The sequence below is a fragment of the Crocuta crocuta genome, unplaced genomic scaffold, assembly GCF_008692635.1.
Source record: "Crocuta crocuta isolate KB4526 unplaced genomic scaffold, BGI_CrCroc_1.0 scaffold830, whole genome shotgun sequence".
Lineage (NCBI taxonomy): Eukaryota > Metazoa > Chordata > Mammalia > Carnivora > Hyaenidae > Crocuta > Crocuta crocuta.
In genome coordinates, this window is record NW_027531513.1 from 2,304,853 (window position 1) to 2,319,946 (window position 15,094).

The window sequence follows — 15,094 nt, forward strand, 5'->3', positions numbered from 1 at the left end:
GCAACCCACAAAAGAATGAAACTGAACCACTTTCTTACACAAACATAAAAATAAATTCAAAATGGATTAAAGATCTAACTATGGGACCCCATACCACAAAAATTCTAAAGGAAAACACAGGCAGTAACCTCTTTGACATTGGCTGTAGACTTTTAGGTATGCCTCCTGAGGCAAGGGAAACAAAAGCAAAAATCAATTATTGGAACTTCACCTTCACCAAAATAGAAAGCTTCGGCACAGCAAAGGAAATAATCAACAAAACTAAAAGGCAACCTATGGAATGGGAGAAGATATTTGTAAATGACTTATCTGATAAACGACTAGTATCCAAAATATATAAAGAACTTATAAAACTCAACATCCAAGAAAGGAAAAATCCAATTAAAAAATGGACAGAAGTCATGAACATTTTTCCAAAGATGACATACTGACACATGAAGAGATGCTCAACATCACTCATCATCAAGGAAAAACAAATCAAAACTACAATGAGAGATCACCTTACAGCTGTCAGGAAGGGTAAAATCAAAAGCACAAGAAACAACAGGTGTTGGCAAGGATGTGGAGAAAGGGGAACCCTTGTGCACTCTGGTGGGAAGGCAAACTGGCATAGCCAATATGGAAGACAGTATGGAGGTTCCTCAAAAAGTTAAAAACAGATGGGGTGCCTGGGTGGCTCAGTCAGTTGAGCATCCAATTCTTGATTTCTGCCCAGGTCATGATCCCAGGGTTGTGGGATAGAGCCTTGCATGAGGCTTGTGGAGCCTGCTTAAGATTCTATCCCTCAGGGTATCTGGGTGGCTGACTTCAACTCAGGTCATGATCTCATGGTTTTTGAGTTTGAGCCCTGCATCGGGCTCTGTGCTGACAGCTCAGAGCCTGGAGTCAGCTGCAGATTCTGTGTGTCTCTCTCTGCTGCTCTCCGTTCACACTCTGTTAAAAAAAAAAAAAAAAGAAAAGATTCTCTCTCTCCCTCTGCCTTTCTCCCTGGCTTGGCTAGTGCTGTCTCTTTCTTAAAAAACAAAACAAACAAACAAACAAACAAAAAATGCTAAAAAAAGAACTACACTACAATCCAGCAATTGCACTACTAGGTATTTACCCAAAGAATACAAGAATACTAATTTGAAGGGACACATGCACCCCAATGTTTATAGCAGCTTATCTGTAATAGACAAATTATGGAAATAGCCCAAATGTTCATGGAGAAAGAAGACATGGTATACACATATACAATGGAGTAATACTCAGCCACCCAAAAGAATGACACCTTGCCTTTTGCAATGATGTGGGTGGAACTAAAGAGTATTATGCTAAGTGAAATGAGTTGAGTCAGAGACAAATGCCATGATTTCACTCATATGTGGAATTTAGGAAACAAAACAAATGAGCAAAGAGGGAAGAAAAAAAGAGAGAGGCAAACCAAGAAACAAATTTTTAAAACTTATTAAAAAAAATTTTAATGTTTGTTTATTTTTGAGAGAGACAGAGCATGAGCAGGGGAGGGGCAGAGAGAGAGGGAGACACAGAATTTGAAGCAGGCTCCAGGCTCTGAGCTGTCAGCATACAGCCCAATACAGGGCTTGAAGTCACGAGTAGTGAGATCAAGACCTGAGGTGAAATCGGACGCTGAACTGACAGAGCCACCCAAGCAGGCGCCCCAACAGATTCTTAACTACTGAGAATAAAGTGATGTTTACCAGAGGGGAAGTGGGTGGGGGCATGGGTGAAATAGGGGATGGGATTAAGGAGGACACTTCTTGTGATGAGCACTGGATGATGTATGGAAATGTTGAATTACTAGAATGTACACCTGAAACTCATATAATACTATATATTAACTAGCTGAAATTAAAATAAAAATGTTTTAAAAAGCTATTAACTTTTATGACTTTTTAAAATATTTATTTTTGAGAGAGAGAAAGTGTGCAAGCAGGAGGGGGACAGAAAGAGGGGGAGACAGAGGCTAAGAAGCCGGCTCTGTGCTGATAGCAGAGAGCTTGATGCAGGGCTCAAAATAACAAACCGAATCCTGAGATTATGACCTGAGCCAAAGCTGGACACTTAACTGCCTGAGCCACCCAGGGGCCCCTACCTTTTATGCTTTATAAGATATCTATAAATATTTCTTTATAGCTGCTGAATGCTTTTTTAAAAAATTAAAAACAAATTTTATTTTTTATAATGGTAACATTTTTAACATAAAACTGCAATTTTAGTCATTGCAAAAGCAAATTTAGTAGCTTTAATTACATTTACAATGTTATTAAATAAACTACCACTACTACCTATTCCCAAGTCTTTTTCATTACCCCCAAACAATTCTGTTTTCATTAAGCAGTAAGTCTCCAATTCCGCCATACCCCTAGCAACTCTCTAATATACTAATCTCTTAACTTGCCTATTAAAAATTTTTAAGTGGAATCATACAATATTTAGCCTTTGTATATAGCTTACCTCACTTGGCAAACTGTTTTCAGGGCTCATTCATGTTATAGCAGGTAGTAGAATTTCATCATTTTTATGTCTGAAAAATATTCCATTGTATACTTACAGCACATTTTGTTTATTTAACAATCTGTTCATGGACACTTGGGTTGGTACTATCTTTTGGCTATTGGTAGTAATGCTGCAATGAGCAATGGCATACAAGCATCTATTCAAGTATCTGTTCTGAGTCCTTGTTTTCAATTTTAGGGGAATATATTTAGATGTGGAAATGCTAGGTCATATGAAAATTCTCTGAAGGATATTTAAATGCTTTTAATTTTATTTATTTTTTTCTGGGTGTTTACACATTTAACAAACAATTTTAAACAAATAGAGGAACCACTTCTTTTATAAATACTTCTTATGCTTTTGTGCAAAGTTCTTCCCCATCTAGAGAACAAATATATACTCATTTATATTTCTTTCTGGTTCTCTCATCATTACTTCATTCTTTACATTTACCTCTTTAATCTATCTGAAGTTCACTTTGGTGTATATGAAGTATGAGTTTAAATAATTTTTCTGGAAGAGTTATCCATGAATTCTAGCCTCACTAATAAATAATTCCTTTTTGCACACATTTGCCCATTTTATCCAAAACAATGAGGCTTCCATCCATACCTCCCTACTAATACTGTTTTTCATACAATTACCTCCTTACTGATGAATCCAGTGGATTATTTTGGATCTTTTATAAGAATTTAATACAATTAACTCAGTGCTTGACATTCTCTCTCTCTTGGCTTCCAAGACTTCACACACTCTAAGGTTATCTATTCCTCCTCTACATATTAATTCTCTGACCCTTTTTCTGATTTCATGTTTTGTGCCCATCTTTTGGCTAACAATTATCAGCTTCTTAACTATCTGTGCCAGGCACATTTGCTAAACACTTTTCACTTTGCCAAGCACTTAATCCTCAATAAGCCTTTAAAAAAAAGTAGCAATAATAGCAGCTAACATTTACTGTTCACTTCAGATACACACACAACACTATACCAGGCACAATTCTTATTTCTACTTAATGGACTAGCAAACTGAGAGACTCAGAGAGATTAAGTAACTTGGCAATGGTCACTCAGTGAAGGAGTGTGTTGAGCGAGAATTCACACTCAGGCACAATGCCTCCAAAATTCATATCCTTGATCATCTGCTTTCCCTCTCTAGAGTACATATTAGTATAACTCTCATTTTATGTATGAAAACTCTGAGTAATATGGCTAATAAATAAATGGTGAAGTCTGCCCTTAGACACTTAAATATCTTTTTAATGTTTGTGTTCTTCAGGTTACATCCTTTTCATTCTTCATGTTCTTTCTGGTTAGTTTTATCCACTCCCAAAATTTCAAATAGTATTTATATGCTGTTATTATTCTCCATTAAGTATGCTAATGATCCCAATTCTCTATCCTGCACTGTGGACCAGTCTATTACTCAATGATCATCTACAAAGAGATATCTCAAAGGTACCTCAAATTAAATATGTCAAAAACCAAACCTGTATTTATTACTTTAATATTACTCCTTTGTTTTATACTCCCTGTCTAAGCAAATGGCATTACCATCGAAACAGACACCAAATATAAAAAACCAGAAGTTACACCTAAGATCCTGACTTCTCCTTTACTTCTCCAACCTCAGTTTTTCCTTACACCACTTCTTGTACAAAGTAGCCATCAGAATTTATTTTTTTCAGTGTGAACATTCACCAAGAGTTAACCACTCGACTTAGATTTAAAAAAAAAAAAAAAAAGAGTCAACCACTAGGCTAGGATCTCTTCATTAAAACATAAAACTGATGTTGTTATTCTCCCATTAAAAAAATCTTCCATTAATTTCCACTGTTGAAAGTCCAACCTTCTGAGTACTCCATATATGACCTTCCACGTATCTACACCATCATTTTCAACTTAGTTTCTTGTAATGCTTGTCCTTATAGCCTACTGAACTTGTTCCATTTCCTTTTTAGAATACCTAGTAAACACCTAGGTTGAAATGTAACTACTTTCACGAAATCTTCTTGACACCACCTCTCTTTTCTCTTCCAAGTCAGAAATGACCAAAACGCCTATGGTTTCAACTGTAGGCTATACTGACTTCTAATCCACCTCCAGGGGTTCACATTACTTTACCCATCCATTTAAAAGTTTATCTCACTACTCAATTTTAAAATGGGCAAAGGATCTGAACCGACATTTCTCTGAAGATGATATACAAATGGCCAACAGCACATGAAAAGACAGTCTCAACATCATTAGTCATCAGGGAAATGCAACTCAAAACTACAGTGAGATACTCCTTCACACCCAGTAGAATGCCTATAACCAAAAGCATATATAATAAGAAGTACTGGTGATGATATGGAGAAATTGGAGCTCTCATATATTGCTGGTGGGAATGTAAAAAGGTGTAGCCAAATAATTTGACAGTTATTCAAAAGGTGAAACATAGAGCTACCATATGACCCAGAATTTCTGTTCTTCAGTACATACCCAAGAAAACTGAAAACATATGTTCACACAAAAGTATGCACCATGAATGTTCATAGGAGCATTATTCATAATAGACAAAAAGTAGAAACAATCCAATTTTCAACTCATAAATGGGCAACCAACAGGTGGTATATCCATGTAATGGACTATTATTCAATTGTAAAAAGGAATGACATACTGATACATGCTATAACATGAATGAACCTTAACAACATTATGCTAAGTGAAAGAAGTCAGACACGAAAGGCCATATAATGTATGATTCCATTTATATAGAATGTCCAGAATAAGCAAATCCAAGGAAACACAAAATATATTAATAGTTCCCAGAAGCCAAGGGGAAAACTGCTAATGGGTATGGGGTTTCTCTGGGGATGATGAAAATATCTTAAAATTATATACTTTATGATAGGTGCAAAATTCTACGAATATACTAAAAATCACTGAGTTACATTTTTAAAGGATGAATTTTCTGATACATAAGTTATCTCAATACAGCTGTTACTTAAAAAAGAGTTAATAATTTGTATGAGAGAAAAACTTTGAAAATATGGGATCCATGGAGGCAGAGAGAATTATTGAAGGAAGTCTTTGAAAACGTATTAACTACTGCATAAAAGTGAAATTTATAAGGAATTACTTCTTCCATCCAAATTGCAAATTATATTTCTTACTCTGTATGCTAATAAACCAAAAGCAATTATATTATAATGTACCACCTGTAAGTATTCCACTAATTTGCATGTTCTCATTGCAATTATTTATTTCCATTAGGTAGAAGGCAACCTAAACTATTTTTATCCACCATGATTTCCATGCTTCATTACTTCAGTAAAGATCTATCCCAACAAAAAGACTTAAAACAAATGTTAATAAAAGATATCTGTGAAGGAACACATTTTCAAAGGACAGAAGATGGCATTTGACAAAATGCTAGTTATAGGAAATATTTGCTGTATCTGGCATATTTATTTACTCATTAATAATATTCACTTACATTTTCCAGTTAGCACATGAGAAACCAAATTTTACCAATCTCTCTAAGTTGTTTGGAATTTTAATACACTCCGTGGTCAAGTAAATTTCATTTAAAAATCAAATTCTAATATAGCGCAAAATGTTAAATGAATTCACAACCATCATGCAGTTCTAATTGCATGCTTTATCTAAAGACTAGAGAAGATTGTGCTAAATTATATGGAACGAACTAGTGTGCACTGTTTAGGCTATCCATTAACTGCCAGTCAAACTAATAACAGCAATCTCTTCCCTAATTTTCCTGGTGCAGCTGTTTATAGAATATCCTGGGCGTGTTCACTTCAATAGATACATAATAGCACAGACATCCACAATGAAAGCTGTATTTTTTTTGTTTTCAAATTTTCCTAGAGACTGTATATTTTTTCTACCTTGCATATTCAATCACTTTCTTAAACTAACTGCTTTAAATAATCTGTAAATAAACTTAATTTATATTGTGGCTTTAAATTTTAAATCTATACTCTGAAGCCTAAATTCCAGGAAAACAAACCAAAAAATATAATAAAATAAGACAAGAAAAGAAGCCCCAAATATAAAAATCCTTTGTTCTTTTTACAGTACAAACCATCTCCAGCAGAGACTGGTTATGTCTTTACATGTGACTGACCAAGGAATGCTTATGTGAAATTTATACTGATTTTTTCAAATTATCTTTAAAGCTAAATATAATTTCATCATCACTAACCAAATGAATATTTACCATGTTTAGGTATAGGACTCAGGCATTTCAATTTCTCAACAGAAGATACTCAAAAATTTTTTTTGTAATACTGTATGCCAACAATACACTCTTTTATAACATTCATTTTAAAAGAGCTAAACTTATTGAACTTATTGCCTGACTGGCAACCATTGGTTGCCAGTATTTTAGATTTCAAAGAATAAAAAAATTTAAAAAATTAAGGAGACCCTCCGAAATATTAAGGTGACCCAAATTTGTCAAGGAAGAATAATATTTTATAAAAGATCATTTTAATAGAAGAAAGATTAAAAGGACATAAATTGAGAATAAAGGAAAACCTTTAAATTGATAAGATTTAGGATTAGGAAAACTTTCTGCCAGTCTCTTTATTTTTCCCATTTTAACAAATGGTAGTGAGAACTCTGACACACACTAGCAGTTGGAACAACTGATCTATATATTCCATAAGCTGAAAATCATTTTTAGGTCACCTTTGAAACCATGTAAATTCAATAAGCCTTGAAAAACAGCAACTTACAATTCCTGCCTAAGCCTTCTTATCTTTGCCTTAGCATCTGCCAGTTCCACTGACAGATGTTGTCGACTTTCTGTTCGCTTCATGCCTGGAGAACCACAGGGTGACTGTGCAGATGAAGAGGCATGGGGTAAAAAATGAAGACCATCCCGTTCTTCAGAGAGTTCTACAATAGTCTAAGGAAATATAGAAATAAACACAGACTCACTGTTAGTATTCTACATATCAGAGAACTAAACACATCAACACTATTCATTAAGTTTACATACTATACTGTAATATCAAAATAATTCACTGGTCAAAAATATCTTAACGTTGTGATATTTAGCTATCTTTTTAAAAAAAAGTATCATGCAATAGTTCATGGATTAGCTTTTACTAGATAACAATAGAATAAGACTTAATACTTCTTTCCCTCCCTAATTTTTTAATAAAGGAAATCAATTGTGGTAAAATAACTATACTAGATAACAACTATTGGAAAGGTGTGAAAGATCTGTTGACACAGGAAGAAAATTAACCCAAGCACAATATGTCTACAACCATGCTGTCCAAAAAGGTAGCCAATAGCACAAGTAGTTATTCAATTACAAATTTAAAAGTCAAAAATACAGTTCCTTAGTCACACTAGCCACCATGTTAAGTATATAACATCCACATGTAGCCAGTGGTTACTGTATTAGCACAGATATATAGAAAACCTCTGAGGTTTAGTTCAATTTTTTTAAGTTTATTTATTTAATATTTGAGAATAATATTTATATAAATATAAATATTTAATATTTATTAATATTTAATACATTTGGAAGAGAGAGAGCAGAAAAAGGGGCAGAGAGAGAGGGAGAGAGAGAGAGACTCCAAAGCAGGCTCCATACTGTCCGCAGAGCCTGAGAGGGGCTCTGCAAGATGATGACCCAACCCAAAATCAAGAATCAGAAGCTCAACTGAATGAACCACCAGGCACCCCTAGTTCAATCTCTTAATTCTGCAGGTAATGTAACTGAGACACAGAGATTGATTTGTCCATGATCACAAAACCAACTAAAAGCAATGCCAAGACTCCAAGAGCAACTCTCTTGACTCCATATCCTTCCTATGTTCTCTTTTTTAGAAGACTAGTTCTAATCTGCATTCCATCTCCATGTTTCCTTTATTCCTTTCTCTAGAGTCTCTCCATGGATACAATGCTCATTCTACTTTCCCCAAACCTGAACTTTAAGGGGTAGCTAACCCACAATTACCCGACTCAATGATTTTCTTCCAATTTTCCTTTTGTTGAAAAATTCTTATTCACTGAATCATTACTTTTATCCTTTTTTCTTCTTTTTCAAAAAATTTTAATGGTTATTTTTGAGAGAGAGAGAAAAGGGGGTTGGAGGAGGAGCAGAGAGAGAGAGAGAGACAGAGAGAGAGAGAGAGAGAGAGAGACCCAGAATCCAAAGCAGACTCCAGGCTCAGAGCTGTCAGCACAGAGCCTGATGCAGGGCTCAAACTCATGAACCATGAAATCATGACCTAAGCTGAAGTCAGATGCTCAACTAACTGAGCCACCCAGGTGTCTCACTTCTTTTTATTTTTTTTAAAGACCACCCAAGCATCATTTCTTTATCCTTGGGACATTATTTCAGCACCTGAATCAATGTCTCTTCAACTACTGCTTTCACAGATTCCAGTATGCCTATTGATAAACTATGGTATGTGGCTTCTCATCAGTTCCTTTTCTCTTTACAACTCCACGTCTGCTCTCTATTCATTACATTCAGACCTTTCCAATGAAGACATCGTTCCTCTCTTGTGCCATGCCTCCTTTACTAGCATTACTCCCTTGGCACCTATACATATGCCTGAACCTTTAACCACTCAATTCCTCCTTTCTGCCCAGATTATTCCTGGTTACTCTAGAGTTCCTACTCAGCCTGAAACTACACGTAAGCCTTTAAATGTCATCCTTACTTTCTAATTTAACACTACCATGCCATTCTCTAACTATAGCCCACTCTTCAGGGAAAAAGAAATGGGAATGAATATTTATAGAACTCCGAAACAGAGGATTTTCCAACAAGATTTCATCCAATGCTATAATCTGCAATAGAGGCATTACATCTATTTTAAGACATAAGAAAACTGAAGCTCATATAGATTAACAAAGTCACACATCTAATGACAGGAATAACAGGAATGCAAATTCAAATTCTGACTCAAACACTATGTCATTTTCCTTCACCACCAACATTTTTCCTATTCCTTCTCCAAAGTGATAAAGAACTCTATAAGAAAAACAAACAAGAAAATACACAATCCTACTACACATCTTGCCACCAATTTTCAATTAAGATCTTTTCAGTGTTCATCAATCCTTTAGTTGAAAATCTTGTTGATTTCTCGACAAATTTCTCCAGTGGCTGTTGTAAATAAACATATTCCCTTTTCTCTATTTAAGCTTCCACCTAGAAAGTGTTGCCATCACTTCCAACAAATGAACTCTCCTCTAACTTGCCAAAGAAACATAACCATCTAGATTAGATCTCCATTCTTATGAATCTTTTGCTTCCAACACATATTACTTATTTCTGAACATGTTCAACTCCTCTCTTTTACTGACTTTTTTCTCCTTGTTCTTCAAAGATATACAAGTATCTTCTTTTTATTTTAATTTATTTTTTACAAATAGTTTATTGTCAAGTTGGTTTCCATATAACACCCAGTTGTGGAGATGAGCACTGGGTGTGATATACAAGTATCTTCTATAGGAGGGAAAAAATTAAATCTCCCTCTTGCTACCCTTCTGCTTCTCTTTCACTGCTACTTTTTGAAGAGAAGTTTACACATTCATTGACATTACTTCATCTTATCCACCTATCCAGTATGCACAGCCCAAGCGCTTGGTCTCTGTTAATAGTATTATTAGCAATCTCCATAGTACTCCAGGTTTTCTTTGTATATTTTCTTATTGTCTCCATTATCTTTAATCTTGCCTTCTAATGCCTCTTGAATCTAAGAATCATGCCTGTGCATGGTACTTAATAAATGTATTTGTTTTGAGTACAAATATATTAGAATTTAATATTATGCTACCTTATATTTTTCATTTCTGATGTGATTTTTCTCCCCTATAAACCTGATACAATATTTCTTATACTTCCCCTGTATTTCTGATCTCATTTAGCATAGTACTGAGTTCAAAATTATTTAACTAAATGGTTCGCAAAATGGAAAACTCAAGAAAAGTACTGACGACACAGACTATTTGAACCAGAGTAGGTGGTGCCATGAGGATATCAACAGTTTCCAGATGCCAGTGTACAAAAGAACTATGGGCTAAGAAATTGTTTTTAAAAAGTAGAAGGAGGGGCGCCTGGGTAGGTCAGTCGGTCAAGCATCCGACTTTGGCTCAGGTCATGATCTCACGGTTTGTGGGTTTGAGCCCTGCGTTGGGCTCTGTGCTGACAGCTAGCTCAGAGCTTGGAGCCTGCTTTGGATTCTTTGTCTCCCTCTCTCTCTGACCCTCCCCTGCTCACGCTCTCTCTCTCTCGCAGAAATAAATAAAACATAAAAAAATTTTTTTTAAAAGTAGAAGGAGTTGGTACTAAGCATTAAGAGTATCTAGAAACATTTTCCATTAAAGATTACATACACAATTTGACTTTTCTCAAATGGTGGTAGTTTCTTTAGCTTAAGGCCTCCAAATATTTTTCTTAACCTGACAAGAAATGTTTTTAAAGCATAATTTCATTTCATAAACCTTCTCTGATGCTTCTGATCCTAAATATTCCAACAGCAATTGTAAGTAACATCTTCCTTCTCTAAATTCCTACAGTACTTAGATAGGTGTTTTTTTTTTTTATCACTTTCAAACTTTTATTACAGTAAAGGAAAGCTGGAGGCATCAAAATTCCAGATTTCAAGTTATATACAAAAGACTGAACAGTACAGTACTGCCACAAAAACTGACACAAAGATCAAGAGAACAGAATAGAAAATGCAGAAGTGAACTCAAAACTATAAAGTCAGCTGATCTTCGACAAAGCAGGAAAGAATATCCAATGAGAAAAACAGTCTCTCCAACAAAAACGGTGTTAGAAAAACTGGACAGCAACCCACAAAAGAATGAAACTGAACCACTTTCTTACACAAACATAAAAATAAATTCAAAATGGATTAAAGATCTAACTGTGAGCCCATCAACCACACTACTAAGTATTTACTCAAAGGATACAAAAATGCTAATTCAAAGGGATATATGTACCCCAGTGTTTATAGCAGCGTTATCTACAATAGTCAAACTGCGGAAACAGCCCAAATGTCCTACTGATGAATGGAAAAAGCTGTGGTGTACACACACACACACAGACACACACACACAATGAAGTAATATTCAGCCATCCAAAAGAATGAAATCTTGCCATTAGCAGTGATGTGGATGGAGCTACAGAGAATTATGCTAAGCGAAATAAGTCAGAGAAAGGCAAATATCATATGATTTCCCTCATATGTGGAATTTAAGAAACAAATAAGCAGAGGGGAAAAGAGAGAGAGAGAGAGAGAGAGTGAGAGAGAGAGAGAGAGAGAGACAGACAGACAGACGCAAACCAAAAAAGATTCTTAACTATAGAGAATCAACTGATAGTTACCAGACAGGAGAGGGAAGGGAAGATGGGTGAAATAGGTGATGGGAAGGGGTGCACTTCTTGTAATGGGCACAAGGTGGTGTGTGGAAGTGCTGAATTATTATATTGTACACTTGAAACTCATACAGCATTATATGTCACCTAACTGTAATTTAAATAAATACTTCAAAAATTTTAAAGTTCAATGATTTTTAAAAATTTTTAGTATTTATTTTTGAGAGTGAGAGACAGAGAGAGACAGAGAATGAGCAGGGGAAGGGCAAAGAGTGGGGGAACAAAGAATTCTAAGTAGGCTCCAGGCTCTGAGCTGTCAGCAAAGAACCTGACACAGGCCTCAAACTCACAACCCTGAGATCATGATCTGAGTTGAAGTTGGATGCTTACCCGACTAAGCCACCCAGGCATCCCCAAAACTCAATTATTTTATTAAAACAACTTCCCTATTAGATTGTAATGATCTTTGATCCTTTTTTTGAAATTTTGTCTGTTGCTCCCAAACACTCTTAGCACAAGATCTTGCAAACAGCAGGTATTTATTAATATACATTCAAGTATGAACATAAAAAGATGTATCAAAGCTGAGAAAAAATTCAGGTGATTTAATAATTCTTACAGAACTCCCAACTGAGGAAAAGAATCAAAGATGTGCTAGCACAATCATGGATTTGGGCAAAGGTTTTATAAAACAGGAACACAAGCATTAGAGTTAGAGTCAGCAAATTACTTAATTTCTCTGAGCTCAAGTATCTTCAATCTACTAAGATGGCGTTATAATACTGAGTTACAAAGACAGTATATTATAAATATAACACAAAGTTTGGCATAAAATAAATAGTGACAATAAGATCTTAAATTCCTTAAAATCTCCTATTTGGTTTTTAGTAAAAGAAGAACATTTAAGAAATACATGTTACAAAAAATTAAGAAAGCTAAGGGGCACCGGGGTGGCTCAGGCAGTTAAACATTGGACTTTGGCTCAGATCATTATCTCACAGTTCATGAATTTAAGCCTGGTGTTGGGCTCTGTGCTAACAGCTGAGAGCCTGGAGCCTGCTTCAGATTCTATGTCTCCCTCTCTGCCCCTCCCTCACTCGCACTCTGTCTCTCTCTCTCAAAACTAAACATTAAAAAAAATATTTTTAACAAGAATAAAAAGTGAAAATTAAAAACAGAGTGACCAAATTATACTTTCTAGTAAAACAATTACAACAAAAGATCAATTAAAGCAGGAAAAAAAAAAAAGACAGCCTGAAGCTTCCTAATACTCACTAAAAGGTAATGTCCTACTCTTGCCATGCCAGCAAATGGAGAGTATTTAAGTGTGTAGATGGTGCCTGCTTTAACTTGTAGGGTACTACTCCTCACCAGGACATACAATATGTATGGGCAAAAAGGCCTGGAAGAGCCAACTAGCTTCCTTTGTTGCTATGGAACCTTCTTGAATTAAGTGGTCAAGTGTTAAGGAATGTATTGCTTGACTTAATAAGCTGACAGTATGGTTCCTCAGAGACGCCTCCAAGGTAAGAATCAAAGCAGACACAATTCTAATTGATGTTATTCTAAATATTTTTTTTATTATTTATTTCTGAGAGAGAGAGAGAGAGAGAGAGAGAGGGAAACAGCGTGAACAGGGGAGGGTCAGAGAGAGAGGGAGACACAGAATCAGAAGCAGGCTCCAGGCTCTGAGCTAGCTGTCAGCACAGAGCCCGACGCGGGCTCAAACCCATGAACCGCGAGATCATGACCTGAGCCAAAGTCGGATGCTTAACCGACTGAGCCACCCAGGCGCCCCTAATTGATGTTATTCTAAAAGGGGTTCCCCAGCTCAAATTTTCTAGTAGGTCACGAGAGCCAGTACAGTCTATGACAGAGCTGAGAATAATGACATTTACAAATTTCAAGTTAAAGTAAAAGACAAAAAAGGTAAACTCAACACACTAGAGGAACACTTACATGATATGTTCCAGTAGCAGCAATAATAAGAGCCACCTGTTCTCCTGCATCAGTGGCTATGAGCTACAGGGTAGACCTGGCTGGTTCTTTCAATCCAACCTGGACTGGACTGGCACAGAGCCCAAGTATGGAGCTACGAATGTCAATGTCGGTGTCAGAACAGCAGTTTTATGACTTCTATACCAGTTTTATGAGAAAAGGATCACTGTGTCTACATCCATAGTTCTCCTCTACGGGCTGCAAATGAGAATGCTTCAGCAAGCACAGCGTGGCCTGGATCTCTGACACATCACCACAGTGGACCTGATAGGCATGTTCCAGACCCTCATCCACAGGATAGGAGCAAAGATTATGCCTCCAGCATCAGCTCTGCAATTCAGGCTATTGCTGGAAATCCTACTCTATTCTTTCAACACGGTGTTTATGGATAAGCATGGCATGCAAGGAGCACTGGTGACATCTATGACCCTCTTCAACACAAGTAACACCTTCCCCTTAAGAGGAGATGGGTCTGGGGGCGCCTGGGTGGCTTAGTCGGTTAAGCGTCCGACTTTCGCTTAGGTCATGATCTCGCGGTTCGTGGGTTCGAGCCCCGCGTCGGGCTCTGTGCTGACTGCTAGCTCAGAGCCTGGAGCCTGTTTCAGTCTGTGACTCCCTCTCTCTCTGACCCTCCCCTGCTCACGCTGTCTCTCTCTCCTAGAAATAAATAAAACATTTAAAAAAAAAAAAAAAGAGGAGATGGGTCTGCAAGCTGAAAAGAGGCAGACCTATGTCTAACACCTGCTGTGATGGTTCGTCTCTTGGAAGTTCCATTTTTCTTTCTACATAATGCTATGCACATGGAAGGGCCTTAAAAATATCCTTAATGTACAGACTTTTATTTGTAATTTTTAATGTCTATTTTATTATAGTTTCTGTGGACTTAAAAATGAGCATTATGCATTTTATACTCTGAAATGTTCCAAAAAATGTTATGAATATGATACTCCTTTCTTTCCTCCAGCATGCCTGGTAAGTTTTGTAGAGAAGTTAGAAACCACAACCACAATCATACATATGCTCTCAATGTGTTTATTCAGTGTGACACAAAACTTTCTTCTATTTTGTTTTTTACATTAAATTTTTACATAAAATATTTTTATGGGGTGCCTAGGTGGCTCAGTTGGTTAAGTGTTTGACTTCAGCTCAGATCATAATCTGAGAGTTCACAAGTTTCAGCCCTGTATCAGGCTCTGAGCTGACAGGCTCTGAGGCTGCTTTGGACCCTGTGTCT

The 15,094-nt window shown here is 36.2% G+C and overlaps 1 protein-coding gene across 9 annotated transcripts in view; it reads right to left on the reverse strand.

The window, feature by feature from the left end:
- CCDC88A (coiled-coil and HOOK domain protein 88A) overlaps positions 1-15,094 on the reverse strand; it is a 152,486-nt gene that overhangs the window by 83,060 nt on the left and 54,332 nt on the right. For all 9 annotated transcript variants that reach the window (XR_013337158.1, XR_013337157.1, XR_013337156.1 and 6 more), the window contains exon 8: positions 7,244-7,416. Coding sequence is in view for 6 of the 9 variants with exons in the window: in XM_077772364.1 (XP_077628490.1) it covers positions 7,244-7,416 (173 nt within the window). In the remaining 3 variants the exon portion in view is untranslated. The remainder of the gene's footprint in view (positions 1-7,243; positions 7,417-15,094) is intronic.